General features: G+C 42.9%; 1 protein-coding gene and 1 long non-coding RNA gene across 7 annotated transcripts in view; both read right to left on the minus strand.

The window, feature by feature from the left end:
- Positions 1 to 10987, minus strand: part of LOC133094422 (uncharacterized) — a 144094-nt gene extending 133107 nt beyond the window's left edge. Inside the window, exon 1 of the long non-coding RNA XR_009701461.1 lies at positions 10954 to 10987. This is a non-coding gene — a long non-coding RNA (uncharacterized LOC133094422). The remainder of the gene's footprint in view (positions 1 to 10953) is intronic.
- Positions 10988 to 17831: 6844 nt separating this feature from the next.
- TFAP2B (transcription factor AP-2 beta) overlaps positions 17832 to 21011 on the minus strand; it is a 28827-nt gene continuing 25647 nt past the window's right edge. For 4 of the 6 annotated variants that reach the window (XM_061196107.1, XM_061196108.1, XM_061196112.1 and 1 more), the window contains 2 exons: positions 20927 to 20989; positions 17832 to 19703 (listed from right to left, as the gene is read on the minus strand). In XM_061196107.1, coding sequence (XP_061052090.1) covers positions 20928 to 20989 — 62 coding nt within the window. In that variant the 3' untranslated portion in view covers positions 17832 to 19703; position 20927. The remainder of the gene's footprint in view (positions 19704 to 20926; positions 20990 to 21011) is intronic. The other 2 variants (XM_061196110.1, XM_061196106.1) reach the window with 1 other exon arrangement.

Here is a 21011-nt window from a genome sequence, read left to right on the forward strand (position 1 = left end):
ATAAATCCCCCAGGCAGGAATAAGGAAGAAGTATTTCAAACCAATTCCAAATATTTCACTTGGAATCGCTCCCTGACAAGAATGGAGCCACTGCCAATTAGCATATCTGTAGATCTTCTGAACAAACCCAGTAATATTTTCATTAATAAGTTGACAGAACAGAGCCCCCAGCTGTCACCTGGGTACATACCCCAACAGGAGAATTAAAACGTTAAATAAAATAAAGAAGGTCAAATGATTATTATTTCTTAAAATACCTTTGTAAGGCATGGAGAGGCAGGGTCCACAGTCCAACTGGTCTACCCCAGCTCTCTCATTTTACAGGTGAAGAAACTGAGGCCTGAGGAAGTTAGAAGAGCTTTACAAGGTCATGTGGCTACTTAGTGACAGAGCCAGCACTGATGCCCAAGTATCTTGACCACTGATCTAGTGTTCTTCTCACACTGATAAAAATAATCTCTAATGTGCTATTTAAGTATTTTCATAGCTTAGAGAGATAACATAGCAATTTGTTTTGTTTTTCTCAAAAGCTTACTTATACCTAGTAATCACATATCATTGTTCTTTCAGATGTCCACTGAAACAACTGTAATGTCACTAAAATATAAATGTTTGGTCCCATTTCCTCTTTTTCATTTTTATCCAAAATATGTTATTGGGATGGTTTTCCACTCATCTGATTCAGGGTGCTTTTAGTGCCTTTTACCCTAGGTAGTCATAAAATGGTCCTCTATCTGGAGTTGCCCAGGGCACACTGAGTGGCCATAACTCCCTACTTCCAGAATGCCTGAGACAAGAGGGGGAAACCAACAAAGCACAGTATTCACCTGACCCTCTCAGGTACCCTCAAAAAAGTACCAGCTTTAAACTCTGGTACTCCTAGGACATCTAAAACTTGGGTTGAGATCAAAATAAGCCAATAACCAGGGGTGGTCTTTCTGAGCCCTTTACATGAGCCAGGGAACTAGGTAGGAGCTGGTGAGATACAATGTCTGAGGTACAAATTTACCCATATTACAAAGAAACACTGATTTGGGCCCCAGGTATAAAAGCTAAGGGGGTTTTCTCAGGGAGTGTCTTAGCTCAGCCAGCTACAACAAAAATATCATGGACTATATGGCTTTATAAACAACAGAAATTTAGTTCTGGAGGCTGGAAGTCCAAGATCAGGTGCCAGCATGGTCAGGTTCTGGTGAGACTCTCTTCTGGGTTGCAGGCTGCCGACTTCTTATATCCTCACATGGCAGACAGCAAAGGGCAGAAGCAAGCTCTCTCTCATCACACTTATAAAGGCACTAATCCCATTCATAAGGGCTCCACCCTCATGATCTCATCTAATCCTAATACCTGCCAATGACTTCACCTCCTAATAATATCATTGGGGGTGGGGATAGAGTTCCAATATATGAATTTGGGAAGTGGGAGTACACAAACATTCAGTCCATAAGAGGGAATGTTCACTCAGTTATGCATAATACAATACGAAATTTAAGATACTTCAAAGAACTTCACCTTATTAGTCACTTGAGTTCTTTGGGGAAAAAGGGAAATCTCAGGAATTAAATCATCACTCTTAAGGAAAAGAATGCACTATTTAGTATTTCTTTGGGTTTCATTAAATTTCTGTTTGTGCTCTGCACTTCACTTTTAAAACATGGCCAGATACATCCTTATTAGCCACTTCAATCTTGTGGCTAATATTCAGATGTTTCCCATCATCTGCTCCAATTTTAAATGCTCTTACTTGTACATGTCAACATAGATGGAACTCTTTATCAAAAGAAGTTTTCCTTTCTTTTTTTAAATGCATTGGTACCTTTAGGACAGAAGCTAACATATTTTATGAATATCATGGAAAAATAATAAAATTAAAATACGATATGGCTATTACCAAAACCTAGAGAAGGGAAATAATGTTGCACACAATTTCAACCATTTGATCATGACGTATTTTTAGATTAAAAAAATTATATCTGTGAACTCCAATAGTTTCCAAATTACCCTTTGATGACGGACTTCAGAGACTGAATCAATTAGGTTTTAGTAGCAGTAGGTACCAAGATACTGTGTTAATAGGAACAGTAAAGTGGTCCCTTCTTTTAACAACATCCTCTCCTTTTAACTTAATGCCAAATAAACACAACTCCTGGAATGAAGATTTAATAGGGGGGAAAAAAGGGAAAATTTTCTCAACAAATAATAGCAGCAGCACTTAAAGCACATGAGGAATTAAGATACATCTCTGCCACCAGATTAGTAATGAATAAATAGAGCCCACTAATTTTTACTGTGCTTGCAGTAAAACAGACCACACAGGCCTTCTCTTCTGGAATCTGTAAGTAGTGCTTTAAAATCCTTACATGGCTTTAGCACCTGTAATGACTTAGGATGTTCAGGGATGTCTAAAGGAAAAGGTACTCAGCATTTTCTTACACACACAGTTAAAAATAATTTCCTGACTGTTAGCTACTGTGACTCAGAGGACAGCTTCAGGCCCAAACATCGGGGGTATTATTTTCTAGTCACCTATTATCTACGTTAGCCTTTTTTTAATGTGACTCATCAATTACCCATATATAAATTCATCCTCCAGCCCTAATGATTGATATAAATGTTCCCCATCCATGATAACATAATTTACAGTACTAACTCCTTTCATCTACAATTCTGCATAGGTTTTTGACTTGTACTAAGATCCCACATCACTTTAATTTTTCATATGGAATTCATTTCAAGAGCTGCACCCCGGGAACCCCTCACATGACATCTCATTTTCAGGACAATCTGTAAACACTATGACGATCTGTAAGCCAGCCTGATAGGAGGCTATGTTTACAGAGACCCCAAGGACCCGCTGCTGCTGAAGGGAGAATCGCTCTTACTGTGTTGCTGCTCCCCACATTCGTGATAGTTCCTGCTAACGGCGGTGTTCTGACTGATGCTGGCACAGAACGAACGCAGATACAGCAGAAACCACTCAGGTGGAGGCCTGGATAGCTGTACAGCCTTTAGTTCTCTGGGAGCAAGGCAGGGCTCAGAATGTTTATACAGAGGCAGAAACATCCCACATTCCCCCTTTCCAACCCCAAAATTCCCACTGTCATTGTACTATCCAGATGTGCCCTGTGTTATGACGGAAATTTGACAGTAAAAGTTTTCAGGAAAGCCCCACGGATTCTGTGCATTTGCCACCCTTTCTTTCCTATAGCTCAATTCTAAACCTGCTAGTTTTTGTTTTTTGTTTTTTTAATAATTTATTTTTTTATTTATTTATTTTTGGCTGCGTTGGGTCTTCGTTGCTGTGCGCGGGCTTTCTTTAGTTGCAGTGAGCGGGGGCTACTCTTCATCGCAGTGCGCGGGCCTCTCACTATCGTGGCCTCTCGTGTTGCGGAGCACAGGCTCCAGACGCGCAGGCTCAGTAGTTGTGGCGCACAGGCTTAGTTGCTCCGTGGCATGTGGGATCTTCCCGGACCAGGGCTCGAACCCGTGTCCCCTGCATTGGCAGGCAGATTCTTAACCACTGCGCCACCAGGGAAGCCCTAAACCTGCTAGTTTTAAAAAACAGGCATGTCTTTAAAGATTATGATTTGGATCTAGAACATGTGTCATGGGAAAACTCACTGAGAACACTTGGAAGCATGGGTATATGACATATTCAATTGGGCATGAAACAGTTAAACAGTAAAAGCCTGTCAAGGCAGCCAGTGAACAGCTTTTAACCAAGGGCTGCTGATGTCATGGGGGGTCGTTGATAGCAAAACACAGGAAGTAACAATAAAGTAAATGACTTCTGAGTCGTGGGGGAGACTTTTTTTTAACTAGTGCCCAGCCTGAAGTTTGTTCTATTTCCCACCCTTAAATCCGAGAGAATCTTCAAAACCTTTCCATTACCACTGCAAAGAAAAGACATTTATTTCCAGGCAGCTATAGAATAACTAAACAAGTACCAAATGAGAGGCTAATCATACGTCCAGCATTAACATGAATCCATACAGTAGGAAATATGAAGCAAATAGCTAAAGCCATGAAAATCAGTACATAAGGAGTTTGCACTTCAAATGCTAAACTTTGTAGTAGAGGGACTAAGAATTCTCCATAATTCATATAGCAGTCCTGACACAAATAAGTGACCAAGCCTACATGGGCCACTGTAAGATGGAATGCATCAGCATGGGCCATGGATCAACGTGATACCAGGAGATAACAGAAAAAACAAGTGGCCAGACTTGAACCAGGGCAGTTTGAAACAGACCACTTGTCATGTGTATTATCCTTAGATTTGGGTTTGTCTAATGTTTCCCTGTGATCAAATTCAGATTATGCATTTTTTGCAAGATATCAAAGTCCATCGTGACAATGTAAGTGACATTTTCTTCTTCTCACAATATCACAACAGGAGGCGCATGGCCCTGATTAAGGCAGTGGAGGCCAGGTTTCTCCACTGATATGTTAAGAGGCTCCGCTGACTTCCTCCACTCATTTTCAGTTCAACAGCAACTCCATCACATTGTCAAAGGCACAAAGAATATTTAATTATAAATACTTCCCCTATATCCAAACAGGAAATAAGCTGAAATCATCATTTATACTTTGATTGAAAGTCATCCATGCCACATACTCTTTCACCTGTATATTTGTACTTAAATTTTTTAAATTTGTAGTAGAGAATTGAAAAACTTTGCCTGATGTCAGGGAAGTTTCTGGCATCAAAAATCAAGTAGAAGAGACCTTAGAGGGGAGAAGGCTTTTTTTGTCTCAAAGTCTTATTAAATGTCTGGCCGACTCTAATTTAAACATAATATTTTAGGGTCCTAAATATCAGGTTTTCTGTGATAAAGAATGGTGGTATTACTATGATCTCACTTGCCCATTCCTTAATTCAGTCTTTATTTCTTATTTCTGTCTTTCTATCTTGCTTTCCTTTCTGTCCTTATATTCCCTTCATTCCTTCCTTCTGTGGATAATCATATAAGCTACTTTTTGTCTTCCTGTGCCCAAAGTACTGATGGCTAGATGCCAGAAAGCAGAGATATTTCTCAAAAATCAGTGCCCTCTCTTTCTCCTGTCCCACTGCCCTTGACCTGGACATACACCTCTCCTTAGGTGCTAGATGACTGGAAACACACACATTTAAAATTCATCTAATTCATTCTTTCATTATTTACCTAAATTATCATAGTCGGATTGATAAGTGTGGTTTTCTGTTGTAGTTTAGAAGACTCTGGTGTGGCAGGATGTCCACTGCCAATTAGAAGGCTTCCAGAGAATGAGCTGAAAATCTCTTCGTTGCTTGTCATGGGACAAAGCTTATTAACTTTCCCTGACTTCCCTTTACTCAGCCAACTCTGTGCAGTTCATAATATTCCAGACAACTTGTGGTGGGGGTTAAATGAAACAAAATAGGTGAAGGCACACTATAAACTGTAATAAAGCTGAACAAATATAAATTACCGCTTTCATTACTCTTTTAGACAAAAGATTATCCTTTGAATGTGCTCAAGGCACCAGTCTGATACGCGTGCTTATGCACTGGTTCTGAAGATACCAATTAGAAGAAAAAGATATAGTCTCTCAACTGGAATGATAAAACTTCAAGACAGAAAAGTACATTAGATTTCCCCTAGGTATATCCTGGGAGTCCTACATCTAAAAATGAAGATTTGGTGGGCTCAGTGATCTATTCAAAGGAGAAGAGGAAGAAGGAAAGGATGCAGATCATTTTCTACATCTATCTTTTATGTCTATTTGTCTATCTATCTATCTGTGAGAGACGAAGAGAGAAAGAGCAAGAGAGGAAAAGAGAAAGAGGGAGATTAAAAGAGAGAAAGAGTGCACATCTTGGCTTCACTTATTAAATCCCTCTCTGAAAAAAAAAAAGAGGAAGAGGAGGAGGAGGAACACCATGAAACAGAATATCCCCGGGCCTGGCAGGTCTGACTAAATACTCTGAGGATTGTCTCATTAGTGGACCTGATTCTAATGCTACTTCTACAGGATACCTGATGACCCAGTGTCTACTGATGAACATTAATTGTTAAGTTGCTTTTTCTTCCCTAAACAAAGAGTCAAATGCATTGCCTGTGCTGTGGTTTCCTTAATGCCACTATTGTGCAGGGATTCACTCAGCTAGCTAGGGGAATAGCATGTGGATATTGAATACAAAGAGACAGTAGTTTCCAAATGCAGCCTCCAAAAGACAAGATAGTCCCTGCACCCTGCATGGGATGGAATGAGACTGTGTTTTGTCCAAAATTAAAAAGCCTGACCTGCGGGTCCTTAGAACAGAAAAAGATTTCCTATGAAGGTGACATCTGGATTCTCTCCTTGCTTCTGCTACTACCGCTGTTTTTACCACCATTTTCTGTATTCCCATTTCTTTGCTGCAACTGTCAAAAGTTAAGTTTGAAAATATTTTATCCAGCCCTCTTGCACTAAATTCGGGTGAGAGGGAAGTTTATGATTTCTCAAGTGGATATATTTTAAAAGGGTTTAAAGGCCCCACCATTTCTTCCAGAAATTTTAATAAGCATATAGAAATAGCCAGCTGGCTAATCCTGGGAATATCCCTTCTCCCTGTTCATTTTATAGAAAGATCCTGTGGTCAGGAAATATAAAGCTTTCAACACATTGACCACAGCTAGGATTATAGCCTCATATGGTAGAGCTTTTTTCCCACTGTCTTTTTCTGGGTGCTGGCAATATCCAGCCGTTCTTTCACGGGTGTCGAAGTCACCTTCACCCTTCACTCACCGGGGAGAACTTCAAGATTGACTGCACTAATGAGGGAGTCTGGAATTGAGACATTACATGTAAATCCATCAGTGTGATTAAACTTAGCATGCACACTGTGTATGCTCGGTATTTTCAAAGAGCCTGGCTATTAAATGGCTTCATATTTTTATACCTTTTGGCACCCTCATAAAAGGACATAAGGAAACAGAATTTTTCCTCCACTGCTACAGATGGACTAAGGCAAATCTATGCTAAGAAGCTATAAAATAATTTGAAACGTCTCAGGTTCATTGGTAAATCAAGTCGGTAGCTCTGCAGAATATTTTTACATGTATAAAAATACATATATTAGTAAAGTTATAAGTGTATATAATAGCAGATATATGGTGCAAAACCTGTTGAGTTGCAAATAAAGTAAAACCTCATTAATTCAGACTCACTTAAATCAGAATTTCTGACCTGACAAAGGTCTGGCTGAGCAGAAGTTTTCTTTACCATATCAATGGAGAAAAGACTTGCTGAACAATTGGCCAGTGTAAATACAGATTACAGGGAGAGTACATACATAAACTGTTTAAGAGAATACACTGTCTTTAGTATTCTTGAGCACTTGAGGAGCATCCATTTACATACAAATAACTAAGAGTATGCTTACAAAGCAATCTTATTATTAACCAGAGTACTCTAATTTCTGAAAGGATTCTTTAATTATTTCAAGTATACTTCTTCTGTATACTTGAAACAGGTAAAGCTGCATCCTTTTAAAATATTCTATAGTTCCAAATTCTCACAAATGTATGCACCTTTTTGTCCAGTTGATATAAATTAGTATGTGTTAAAATACATATCATGCTATTATACAATAAAACACTAGCATTGTCATTTTTGCATATCAAGTTCTGTAACAAAATCTAGTACAGTATTTGTGAATTTCTGTGGTTCCTGTAGATACAGCCTCCTGTTAAGTATGGCAGTATGGAATGACAGAAAGAGCATGGACCTTATCTGCTCTCCGATTACCTGCAAGTTGAGCTTGGGTCTCAACCTGAGGCTAGGTTTCTCATCCGATAAAATCAAGAGAGGTGCTTTTGCACCCACTTTACATCTCAAACTTGTTGCGAGGACCAAATTACATGATGTTACTTAAGTCAATGAAAATACTTCATAAAGTGAAATGCAAATGTTACCACTATTTTATCTATATAATGGATACTTTGATTTAGAAGGAAATGTTGATGAGGCATACCATATTAAGATATGCAGATATAAACTTCAAATTCATTATTACCTGAAAAATATACTATGTCCTAGCTTGGGGTGGAACTAGAGTAAAAGAAATTGAAACAATCTATAAATATCAATACATACTCATTCTATTTACCATCTAGAGTGCATCATTAGGAGTTGAAACCACCAGGCATTTTAGCAATCTGTTGAAAACTTTTAGATTTTAAAAATCTGAGATACATTGTGTAGGTAAGGTTTAAACAAAAATTTCACAAATGTACAGGGTTTAGGAAACACAGGATGGATCAATGCAAAGCACAGATAAAACCATGTCCAAACCGAGAGCCCTTACAGCCTTGTGCACCTGCCCTGATCTAGCCAGGAACTAGCACAATGGCTGGCAAAGAGAAGGCACTCAACAATTATCTGTCATACTAAGATGCCTCTTGGCCAACTATCAGATAATCCTAGATAGATCCACAAAGGCAGGGTCAACATACTTGCCTTCAAGGACTAAAGACTGTACATTTCACAGGTAAAAGCCCATGTCTGTCTTGTTACTGATGTGTCCCCAAATTCAATTGCTCAGCAAGAGTTTGCTGAATGAATGAATGAGCCAGGACTACATGTTTCATGTAAGTTGATTAAGATGTGGTCTTTACACTTGGAGTTTATCATATGAGGTGGCCAGGGAGAGACTTTCATAATAGGACAATGGGGAAGTGTCCTGTTATGAAGTTAGTGCTCTGAGAACATAATGCATTGATTTGTTATCCCAGTTGTACCTTAGAATCACCTGAGGATCTTTTGAAGCAATACCAGTGTCTCAGATCAAATAAATCAGAGGATGGGGCTTGGACATCAGTATTTTTTTAAAACTCTCTCTAGGTGATTTTAATGTTCAGCCAAGGTTGAGAACACTGGGACAAGAAGTTAAAACAAGTAATTATAACAGGAGGTAAAGGAGTTAGGAAAGAAGTGTTTCTCAGATGAGGTGATATTTATGTTGGGTCTGTTTTCCCTATGATCCATCGAGCCCAGAAAAATGCTAAGATTTCTTCCCCTTCCAAATTTCCAACAGAGTGTCTCTTCTCTAGGGCGTATGAAGACCTGCTTCTCCCACACTGCTCCTATAGACTCTTCCAAGTTATAAATCTCAAGGACTGAAAGGGGCATCAGTGAGTCTTCAGAGTCCTAAAGTCACACCTCCCTGGAGGGTAAGATTCAATACCTCAATCTGGAGCAAGACTGGAATAAAAGGCAGAACAGAGACCTTGTGATTCTCAAATGGATGAATTGGCTAATAGTGTCCACTTTTCTTCACTTTGGGAGTTCTTCACATGTGGTCATATTAAAGGTGTGTGGTTTCAGATTTAATCATGACTGGCATGATCTGAGAAGTCAAAGCATCATCTCTATCTGCCACAAGTTTCAATCATGTTCACACTGAGTTATGTTAACTTACACTTACTTTTATTTAAAATAAGTGAAGAACCTGGTCCACCACATTAGGAGGGAAAAACAAGGGAGTTCTTTATCTTATGAACCTGACCCTCCAATCCCAACTAAGTTGGAGGAACAATTTTCACCTTCTTTTTGTAACTAATAAAAAAAATTGTAATGCCAAGAGAGTATCTGTCGTAAGGGATCTGTCTTTAAAACACTGTACTTCAGTCCCATGGGATCAGAATTTTTTAAGGCCTCTTCTTCAAAACTACTGAAAGATATGTAGAAAAACAATTGGACACTTATTTAGAATAAAAACCAAAGTCCTAAGATCTTTTGTAGAGGAAAGAACACTTTGAAACTAAAGTTCTAATGGCAATCTGCCAGGAGCTACATGCATGAAACTGGACAAGCCATTCTCTAAGCATCTGTAAAATGAAGTGGTCAGGCTGATGTCATTAAAAGAAACTTTTCCACGTTAACATTTTGTCCTACTTTAAATTCAACACATTGACAATAGTTTCCAAACGCATCCAAGGCAAGCAAGAGACTATCCTGAGGTAAGAAAAAGCCAAGCCTCCCCCTAGTGCTTTCAACATTTGTTTACAGATTTCTACATTAAAAATCATTTGAGGTTTGATCTCACCACCACCACCTTTGGACAGGGCCTTTTTTTGTCTCACTAAGTATCTTAGCACCAAGGCAGTTCTACCCTGACCAAGTTCTGAAGAATCCTGGAAGATTACATCTATATAACTTTTATGAGTATAGGCAGCCCATATGGACTTTACTGGTCCCTAGAAACTTTTTCCTACACAACTATGCTCATTTAAACGAAAGAGCTACAGCTCATGTGCTTTATTTCTCTGTGTAAGGTAGGCTGTATGTGAATAAAAGGAAGGGGCTGCGAGGCAGTAGAAGGCAACATACAAAAGATACTGTTATAATTACTGTTTTCTGTCTCATCATACTTATTCAGGGACTATAAAGCAATGAATAAAAAGGATACGTCAGTAGAATGACAGGGCGGGTCAGTTCTAAAGACAGTCATACTTTCAGGCCCACCACCAGTGGATCCAACAGGTGTATTCAATACAACTGCATTTACAGATCTAACAGAGCTGGAAAGAATTTATGACCTCCATTGCCTGTGTAAACAACAAAAAAAAAGGTGCTTCTGGGGGAACATAAACTTTCCCTTCACGTCTATATATTTCATAGGCCCTTCTCTCATATTAATGAGATTTTAGATATTACCTATAGGATCTCTAAAACCCTTGCTATATGTATTTTTGTGGCCAGGTACTTACAAAGCCAAAGACTTGTCAAGGAACCAATTGGACAGAAAGGGAACTTAACGTGCATTTGATCAGCATCATGAATTATCTTATTAAACCAACCCAGGGTATGAATGACGGCAGGTCCAAAGTAGAATTAAAATCACCCACATCTTCCCCAAAGCTGAGAAGGGCCACAAAGGACCTAACTGATTATGAGGTTAGAAATTATGTTTTCAAGCTCCCATCTGGAGGCATGTTTGTTTCTTACCGTGTGAGTTTGCTCCTGAGTTCTTCAATGGTCTGTTCTGAAAGGGTGAGACTGACTGAAACAAATGCCTCTGTCTTCAGGACTTAAAAAAAAAATCATTGAAAACAATGTAGGGATATAAATGTCTGTGCCCACAGCCAAGATAAAAAATGCAAAGTCTGGGCCACCTTGCCTTTAATTTTCTAACTGCTGTTTTGTAAGGCTGTGTCATGCTTCTCAGTTCAAACACGCTTTGGCTCTTTATTATTCATGGACCTTTTTCCCAGTCAGTGGTGTTGAATAATAAAACAGCCCAGGATCAAATGGGCCAATTCTCCACGCCTGACACCAACTGCTACTGTTCGCTGGGCTCTGCCAAGCGTTGCCTCTGATAATGAGTAGGATTTGGTTAAACAGTAAATTAATGAATAATGAAATATCCAGGTTGATCAGTTAGAGAGCACGCTTGCTTTGCCCTGGGCTAAACGCTTGGGGCAGAAATTACTCTCAAAAGGCACTTGCCTGGCTGCTGGTCTGGATAACTATTTTACAGCCTATTGCTTGACAGAATGCTGGGGAGGGGGGAACCAGTGGGGGAGAGGAAAGGAAGAAGGACAGAGTTATTAACAGCAAAAAAAAAAAAAAAAGAGAGAGAGAGAGGGGAAGAATAACCTAGTTATCACCTTGTAGGTTTCTAAACTGCATGTGTGAGAACAAAGTCACAAATATGATCTGGAGAAGTCTGAGTTCTAAAATTCCCAACACATGTTTAACATCAAGGAGGAATGATGAATGAAAACAGTCTTCTGTGTGTGCCTGTGCACATATGAGATTAAACGTAGAACGACTGCACTGCAGACGCATGTTCCTGTGTACACGTTCGAGTGAGGACATGCGGAGAAGCCATCCAGTGTCTAGTTGACAGGAAAACAATACCCTCATTTTAAGGCTTCATCCTCTGATTCTTAGACATACCCCCTTGTACGAATTTTAGAATATTAAAAATAGGACTTTTCCAAAAACCTCCATTAGGAAAAATGTTTCACTGCAACTGAGATTCTATATCTGTGTGTGTATGTGCATGTGTGTGTAGTTTGTCACTTTTCAACTTTAACTTCACGCAAGAGTCTTAAATTGTTATGTAAGTTTATGCATGTATTAGTAACAGGTTTGCTCATTCAAGATCAAATACATGTCCTTTACAGGAAACAAGCTTTGAGTCATCAAAAACCCACAGCAGAGTGCCACAGGGACGCCACATACTGAGAAAAACGTGTTATTTCACTCGATATTTGTTTTGGAAATGAATTTCTCTAATTGGTTATCTCTGGAATATCTTATTCTTTCAGAACTTGAGCCCCTTTCAAATGGCCTCAAGATGGGTGGACTTTGAAGTTTTACACAGTGGAAGCTGAAATACTTTTCAATAAATTAACATATGGTGGGTGTTTGTGTTTTGTCAAGTTGTTTGGGTTTGGTTTGGTTTTAGTTTGTTCTTAGGTGCAAGAGAGAGAAGGGCTTTCACAAAAGTAGGGGGAAAGTGAGGATGTATTCAGGAACGTCATTAACTGTCCTCACAGCTGGAAGTAAACTCAGAACAGTGACGGGGAGAGGTGGACATTATCTTCTTCTTCTGGTACAGAGGTGACAAATGATAGGACTGTAAGAAAAAACTGCCCACAGCCTCATTGAGAAAAGAGCAATATGAATTACCTATAGCTTCAGTGTACACGATTACCACACTCAACTCCTCAGGGCCTACAAAGCAGCAAGGCCTACGGCTGCTACTCCCCTAGTTTCATACTGCAGAGCAGTATCATAAACAAAGTTTTTACCTCTCCACACCAGCATCCAAACCCCTCCCCCAAGAAAAAATAAAATGCTCTAATTGTCTTTATTACCTTCAGACACTAGCCACCAAACACAGATGTTCACTATTGAGAATTAAAGGAAGGGTAAAGGTCACAGGGACCCAGATCAGCTTGATCCTTCTTTGGACTATTTGACCCCATTGTCTAGAATGGCCCTTATCTTGGAAGAAGAAAAGAATATTTATATTGCACATAAAAGTGAATGAAATCATTCAGTGGGCCCATTTTGTTGGTAGGGCTCAGGCCTGTGCCGTACCCACCCCTTCCCTAACCCTAACCCTAACCCTAATCCCTTCTTAAAAACAGCAAAAGGGAAAGTGCGTGAAACAACCCATAAAACGAGTCAACTGTGCTTCTGCCTCAAATCTTGGTAGTTTCCTATCTTTAGGAATCTCTGGCCAAAAGAATTCTCTTGAATGCAAGAGCCCTAAAACCTAAAAAACAAACAAACAACAAAAAAACCTTTCCTGGGTTCCTTAACACATGGGACTCCCTTGGAAAAGAAAATACACACTGGTAAATATTTTGTTGTGGATGTTTTTTAGTCCTGCTATTAGGGAATTCCCATATTTTGTGTGTGTGTGTGAGAGAAAGAGAGAGAGAGAGAGAGAGATAAAGCCCTAACTACAACCCCCCATAAAGGTCTCATACCTTATTTCTGGTAGAATCATTTATCAATGAGGATAACATATACACAAAATTCAACCTGGTCCAAGATTGATAGTGTGATCTCAAAGTTAGCACTAGCACCTTTTTGGGGGGGGCGGGGGCGGCGGGGGTTGTTGGTTAATGGAGCACTAAGATTTGGTTTGGTTTGACACTTGTTTTCTCTGCATTGACTGCCATTTTCCCAGCCATTTTGTACAACCCCTCCCCGCCCCTTCCCAAACCTACAAGGATGGACAGTTTCCCAGTAAAACCCACTGCTGTGTAGAAGCTATCTAAAATCCTGTTTCCTTGGAAACTCGGATGATGGTCGCACTCACTTTGCCCACTTGAACAGCCACCGGCCCTTCCAGGTCATCAGGTGTTTCCGAGCGGCCTGGCCTCTACTTGCGCATCCGGACGCCAGGTTCTAGCGTTCAGGACCTGATGGTTCACGCAGGGAGCGCTAGAACTCATTGGGTTGACTTGATCCGATCCTCCACCTCAGCCTACTTAGTGTCCGATTTGGGTCCGAGTTTCCCCAAAGACTTGCAAGCGTCCCTTCCACGCCTCTGTACCCCAGTGCTCACGTGCCAGCTTCTTTTCTCCAGTCATTTGATAAATGTCTGTACAAGAAGGAACATTTGACTGTTCCAGAGGTCAGATTCTGACCTCCCCAGCATATTCTACGCAAACACGCCCTGGACGTGCCCTCCTCCCGGTAAAACGCGTGGGGCTAATGACATCTGACAGCCACATCCTTGAAACGTTTGCTAATACGTCCGCGAACAGGTACGTCCCGGATGTTAACTGGTGGTCCAGACACAGATGACTGCCAGGGCTGCCCTCCGAGCGGCCTGGGCAGGTCACGCTTTGCTAAGTCCATTGGCTATTATGCTGCTTTTTAAAAATTTTAAAGAGCATTTTTATGCTGAGGCCTCTCCCGGCAGCATGTGTGACCCCTATTTGAGTCTGGACGCCTCTCGCCTGAGTCAGCTCCAGAAGGCTGCAGCCCGTCCGAGAGAAGAGAAAAAGCGAAAAGCAGCAGAGTGGGCAGGAACAAATAGGTTCCGAACAAGTGGGCCAAAAATCGCCGCTTGACCTTGCTAGTTTGAGACCAGCGGCAGCGTAGAACGTGTTGAACTTGTGTGACAAAAATGCTCCCTCAATCTCAGCATAAACAGTTTGAAAAAAAAAGAAAAAGAAAAAGGTTGCCCACGCGGCACCGGTTTGCAAACTTGACCTCAAGGGAGCGCAGCGAAAGGCCTGACGCGCGGACCGCGCCCTGGGTAGTCGCTGGGCCCGGAGATACGCCCCGGGGCGCCGCGGCGCGTGCGTGCGTGCGCGTGCGTAGGCGTCCGCGCGTGCGCGCTCGTTGACACTCGGCCCAGCCACCCGGAGAGCGTGCCTAGTCGCGGGCAGGGGCGCCGCGTGCGTGCGCTCCGCGCGGGCAGGGGCGGCTCACGCGCGATACGTATGCACGCAGACTGGGCCAGGGGTGTGAATGGCTCAGTGCTGGTTCCCAGTCTCCGCGTTGCTGTCCGCGGCTGCGTCCTGGAAACGTGAGAAAAGGCGGTGGGAGTGCTCCAACCTGTGACCTGGGGGAGGGACCCGTGCCAAGAAAGTGGGCCCGGGGAGACGTTTGACTGACCTCGCCCTCAGGAAGCGCTGGGATTATTTATGAGCCCTGATTTAAAAGTAGTGGCTGCCAGGGAAGTGAAAAAGGAGCTCACCCCAAGCTATGAGAGAAGTTATAGTCGTAAGAATGCTGTTTATGACGGTATAAATCAGTGTGGAGCTTGTGATGGGAAATAACGGAGAGCATGAGTTTGGGATAGACACAAGGAAACAAAGTCAAGAAGGAAAATTGAGTTTTTGCCCTCCGTGTTCTGCCCCCGCGCAGTTCCTCCTTTCCAAAGCGCCCACGATTCCTGCGGGGAAGCTGCGGAGGGGTGAGCCCACCCCGTGGCGGGTCGGGTCGGCTCGGGTCTTACCCAAGTTGAAACGAAGCTTGTTAGAGGGCGAGGGAATACATGTAAATAAACAACTCAGAAGATTTATGGGAAGGAGTTCAACTTTATAGGACTGTATTTATAGAGCCATTGCTGGCTCACTTATAAATAGATTAATGGGAAACTAAAATTAATGGACTTGTGAGCTGCACGTTTAATTTCTGAGGCTTCGACATGACAGACAACCGACTTCGAAGTCCACGCATGGAAGGCAGCCTGCGTGGGGAGTCATGAGCGCCCCCAAGAAGACACACATTCCATCGGGCCAGTATATCTCTGGTGGCTCTAAGCTCTGGCTGCCCGGGGTCCCTGGGAAAGGACCCCATGGGACTGTTTTTGCAAATGAAGAGAAAGAATGTGGCCTCATAAAAAAATAATCGGCTCTTCTTCCTCCTAGCATTATTTTTAATCAGGGCCCATAAGCCGCTAATGCGGGCGGGCGAGCAGGCGGGCTTCTTGGCCACTGGAAGCCGCGCACCTGGGCTGGCTGCCTCCAGGCCACCTCCTCCAAGGTCACCCAACGTCCCCGCGCTGGGCCTGTGGTCAGGGTCCACGGCCTAGCGGTTCCAGCTGCCATTCTTTCCTTACTCCTTCTGCAGCCTGGTTAAGACAGTAACAAAAGGGCCGGCGAGAAGCTGTAACTAGCAGCCCAGGGCCATTTTGTTAGGCAAGGCTCTCTCTGGCTTCCTATCTTTCCTTCCCTCTCCTCAAGTTCTTTCCTCACGTTCAGGCCCCTCAGGACCTTGAGTTTGGGGTAGTAAAGGTGACTGTCTCAGATCCTTGTCAAATAGTGGTGGAAAGAGGAGGTGGTCTGGAATTTACCTATGGAATAATAGATGGAAGGTCTGTTTCTCCAGAGCTGGTGTTAACCCTTCAGTAGGAAAACTTGCCATAGGATATGGAAATTACTCATCACCGCCTTTGTATAATCCTAGTGGTAACCAACCCCTCACTGTCCAAAAAGCAAATGAAAAGGAAACTCAATGTAAAACATTTGAGCCAGAGACAAAGGCATATACCTATTTTCTTTCTAGATAAATGGATTGCACGCCCTCTTAATCACACTTCCCTTGTGTTTTTTTTTTCTTCCTTCTACTTCCCTTCCCTTTTTGATTCACTCATTTATAATTCTAGCCATGATACCCCCCCCCTTTTTTAATTAATAGGGAAGCCAAGAAGTGGAAAATCTCACATAAAGCAGATTCCATTGTCCTTTCTGTCTTTCCCTATAGGGAAGTCCAACTGGGAATGAGTCACCTGAAAAACAGAAAATTGATATGGGAGGCATATTATTAATTACCTGAGTGCCAACTATATGCTAAGCACTCTCCTAATCCAGGGTTATTGAAATTTAACTTTGCCAGTTATCCTTAAATGTATATACATGTTGCTGTTCCTGCTTTTTATAATTAAACTAGACAATGTTTGAAAGGACCTTAGGAGGCCCACATTTTACAGATAAAGACTTTGAGGTCCAAAGAGAAACAGTGACTCGTGCAAACCGTTTAACAGCTTGGACGGATTTACTTTCCTAGCCTCAGGGAAGACACCCAAGCCTTGGGATGAAATACAGACTGAGAAGATGTTTGATCACTGCAGCCCATTAGGGCTGGGCTGCAGCCCATTAACCCAAATGAGAAAAGCTCTGGCTTCCCTGGGCATCCTCTGAGCCTAAGGTAGGAAACCTCCTAAGACAGCCTCTTTCCTCCTCTGGTCAAGGGAGCTTTTCCTCATTTGTTTACGGAAGGCCTTGCACTGCTGGTGAGGTCAGGGTTGGGTTCAGTCCTGAAATGAGCCAGTTAACTCCCCCAGATCCCAAGGTATGGGGTGCAGGAGCCCATACCTGGCCCTGTGGGCTTCTCTCCTGCACCATCTCCGTCAAAGACATCATGGCAGAATGCCATCCCACTAGCAACATGAAGGGAGCATCATCTTTGACTTGGACCCAGAGGCCCTTCGTTCCTGGGACACGGAGTCTTTTAATAACCTGGGAAGTAAGTAATTTGACAACCTCATTTTTTTAAAGGGCAATATAAACCAAGAGATGCAGTTAACATGAGCTTTTATTGCAAATCCAGTTAGAAATAGGAGAGAAGAGTGTCAATTTGGAATTTTAAAAAATCAAAAACACCTTCTAGTGAAAACAAAAGTGTCCATTTTTCTGGGAAGCAAAATTTATTGTATTTATTGTAAGGAAAACACTGCCTGTGTTTCAATGATTGGGGGGGGACAAAAAGAAAAATTCTTGACTATAATTTTTTTCTGTCTGTAGAATTAAACAATATCTATACTCAAGAAACTGAAGATGAAAACACAACAAAAACACAACAATCTTTTTATTTATGTAAATCAGGTCAACACTGGACAATAAACCAATTTCTACCCATTACCATAACAGCTTGTCTATAAAGAACAGAAAAATTCAGATAGGATTCTACCTAGGGTCAAGCGGTTTGTTTTTTTTTTTTAACCACCCATTCACAGAGGTATAGATTCACAGATAAATAATCCCAAACTACCTGCTCGCCATATTTACACATTCCCATTAAATTAAGCATAAATAAATATATACAAACTTAACATGGATACCCTCCAGAGCTCTTCTCGTGAAGAGTCAATAGATTGATATTTCTCGATTGTGTGTCAAAAACAATGTTAGTGAATTAGAGACCAACTCAACAGAGGAGTCGATTTTGGCATTTCAAGAAGAATAGTGTTCATTCTACTTTTTAAAAGAAAACAAAACGAATTTTGTTTTGTTTTTTTTTTAACCTGATCATTTAACATACATCGGCACAGGAGGGGAAACACTGTTTGGGCTCTTGAGGCAACATCAGATGGTTTAAGGTTATTTCCTTTCCACAGAATGTATTACGCATACAGGATATCAGATGTGAGGACAAACTCCCTATAAACACTCTAAGTAGGAACGAGTTGCCCTTTTAAGTAAGGCTTTGTACCGGAGGAACAGTGTGTAGATAAGTTTGGGGTATTTCAGGTTTTCCATTCGACCGAAGTTTTCATAGGATATAAAATAGTTGCTTGAGAGAAAGTGGTTTCCTTGGCCAAAGAAAATAAAACAGCCAGGTCTTTGAAAGGTTCTTCAGTTCTTTATGTAGGGGTGGAGAAAGCTAAGGATGTGGTGCCAGAGAGAAGGAAAAAAAAAAAGCTAACTAGGGGAGAATCCTCGCCCAGAACAGCCCTTTTTTTCTCTCTCTTTGCTTCCAGGAGAGCCACAATATGTGTAAGAGGAGGCAGGACTGGACAGAGAATGGTCAGGAGACCTTTAGAACCTCCAAAGGAACTTGCAAAGTGGAAAGTGTGAGGGCAACGCTGCCACGTCCTGACTCTTGCTTTCTACCTTTAGCTCTTTTGGTTTGGGACGGGGGACTTAGGTCGGGGCACGCGGCTTGGATACAGTGTCTTAAGAGTGCGGGGGTGGGGGGGGCGGGGGAGAGCTGCAACTCACCTGTTTAGTTTGAAAACAAGACTCAAAGGGGCTTGCTTTAAACGTTTCCCTTGACTTAAAAGGCAAACTCTTGAGTTAATCCCACTGTTTATTGGTTTATGGGCCCAAGGAAACCAAATCTTTTAATAACTCAATTATCAGATAAACGTAGCAGGCCTGGCTAACGAAAGCAAGGGGGCGGGGGTCGTACAGGAAAGGAGAAGTGAGGGAGGGAGAGGGGGCAGTGGGTTCTCTCCACGTTGCGTGGAGGGGGGGTGCGGGGGAGAGATGCTAAGCGCTCTGCTCAGCCCGGGCGCCAAGGGAACGCACGGAGGAGGGCGAAGGGCGACGAAGGAGCCTGCGTAGCCCAGTAAGACAATTCCTACCCCATCACCCGCCTTTGGGAGCCTGAGGGTGGAGAGATTGCGTACCGGCAAAGGCGGGGGAAGCTTCCGATCCCCTGGACATTTCTAGGCCACTCGCCCTCGGGAAGCTGGCGCCCGGGGCGGCCGCTGGCAGCAAGGGGCTCGGGCAGCGCTGAGACCCCTCCCGCCTGCAGCCCGCGGGGCGCCGCCCCATTACCTACTGGAGCACCGGGCTTTCTCGGTCGCCTTAGCCCTTAGGGTGAGACCGAGAGCGGGAAGGGCCCGCGCGGCCCGCGGCCCCTCCAGCGGCTGATTCTATATCCTCAACACGACTGGGCGCGAGTGGCCCCCACGCTCTCGGGACCTGCACAGTAAGAGCAAGGCGCGTCCATCGCGTCTCTCGCACGTCACACGCGTGGGGCGCGTTGCCCTGCAAGGAAAGGAGACGATGGTTTTCAGTGCGGTTTCTCCCGGCCTTTGGCAATCAGAATACGTCTAACGCAAGCGGCCAGGCCCTCGGACAAAGGCGCAGGCTTCTGAGCTGGGAAGAGATGGAGTGTCTACACGCTCCCTGAGGTCTAGTTCCCGGCCTTTGCACTCCTATCAACTCATCTATGGCTGAGCCCTGCACACCCAGAGGCCCCCAAAGAAGCTGACGTGGATGGGCTGGGGTCTGACATCAGCCGTTGCTTGGGCCCTCCTGGTGGCCTGAAACCAGCTCCCTAACTACCCCCCCCCATAAAAATGTCAGTGCAAAACTCAGCAGGTTCCTAAATCCGACCCTCTAACCTCCCTCCTCCCCAGGCCAAGGCCCATGGGGCGGCAGACCTGAGAGTCCCCGTGGGTCCTAACTGTAAATCCTGCAGAACAAACCTCTGGATCTTTATCTTCAAGGGATGCTGCAAAGGTCCTAATGCCTACTTTGTTTAAAGAGATGCGTTCATGCACACTCTATTTAGAGACCTAGGTCATCCACTCCTTCGCCCCTGGGGATTTCCCACTGCTTTGGGGACGGTGGGAACAATGGGTTTCAGATCTTATTTCAAGATAATGCTCAGGTGAAGCCCAAGAAAGGAGCAGGGCTGCCAGAAGTGAGAGATATTAAATGTATGAAACTTTATCCACTGGGAATAGTCCCAGTGTATCCAGACAGTAACATTCAAAGCTGAAATACATCTCCTTTCACTTTGCATTATTTTACCATTATTGCCCAAAACAAGTGCACGTCTGAGAGGGAGAAAAAACGCCTCATTCATAAAGCATCTTGTAAGAAAGCAATTGTTGCTGAAACACGGGAGCTTGCACTACCCCCCTCCCCACGACCACTCGACCACTAGCAAAGCTGCTGCTTTCCCCACAATCGCCAAAGAGCCCAAGGAAATGGAATCCGTTTTAAAGGCAAGGCAATAATGTTAAAATATTGGGCTCCAAGAACACTTACTCCTCTCCCCTAAAATTCATTTAGCAGCTCCCCACTTCCCCGGAATTCTGTGTTGAGGTATCTGTTAGCAACTAGACTCAAAGCTGCTTCAACCTCTTATTGGCCACTTTCTAAATTATTCCCTTTGAGCTTCTTTAAAGAAGTGCACCTGCAGAATTCTGACACACAGGCTTTGATTTAAAAGGGATCGGAATTTTTTTTTTTCTCTGTACCTTATAGATTGTGTAGGAAGCCCAAGTCCTCTTTGAAGAAGCTCATAAACCATGCGGGCAAAGCTTTGGAAAACAGAAGAGAATG

The sequence above is a fragment of the Eubalaena glacialis genome, chromosome 7, assembly GCF_028564815.1.
Source record: "Eubalaena glacialis isolate mEubGla1 chromosome 7, mEubGla1.1.hap2.+ XY, whole genome shotgun sequence".
Classification (NCBI taxonomy): Eukaryota; Metazoa; Chordata; class Mammalia; order Artiodactyla; family Balaenidae; genus Eubalaena; species Eubalaena glacialis.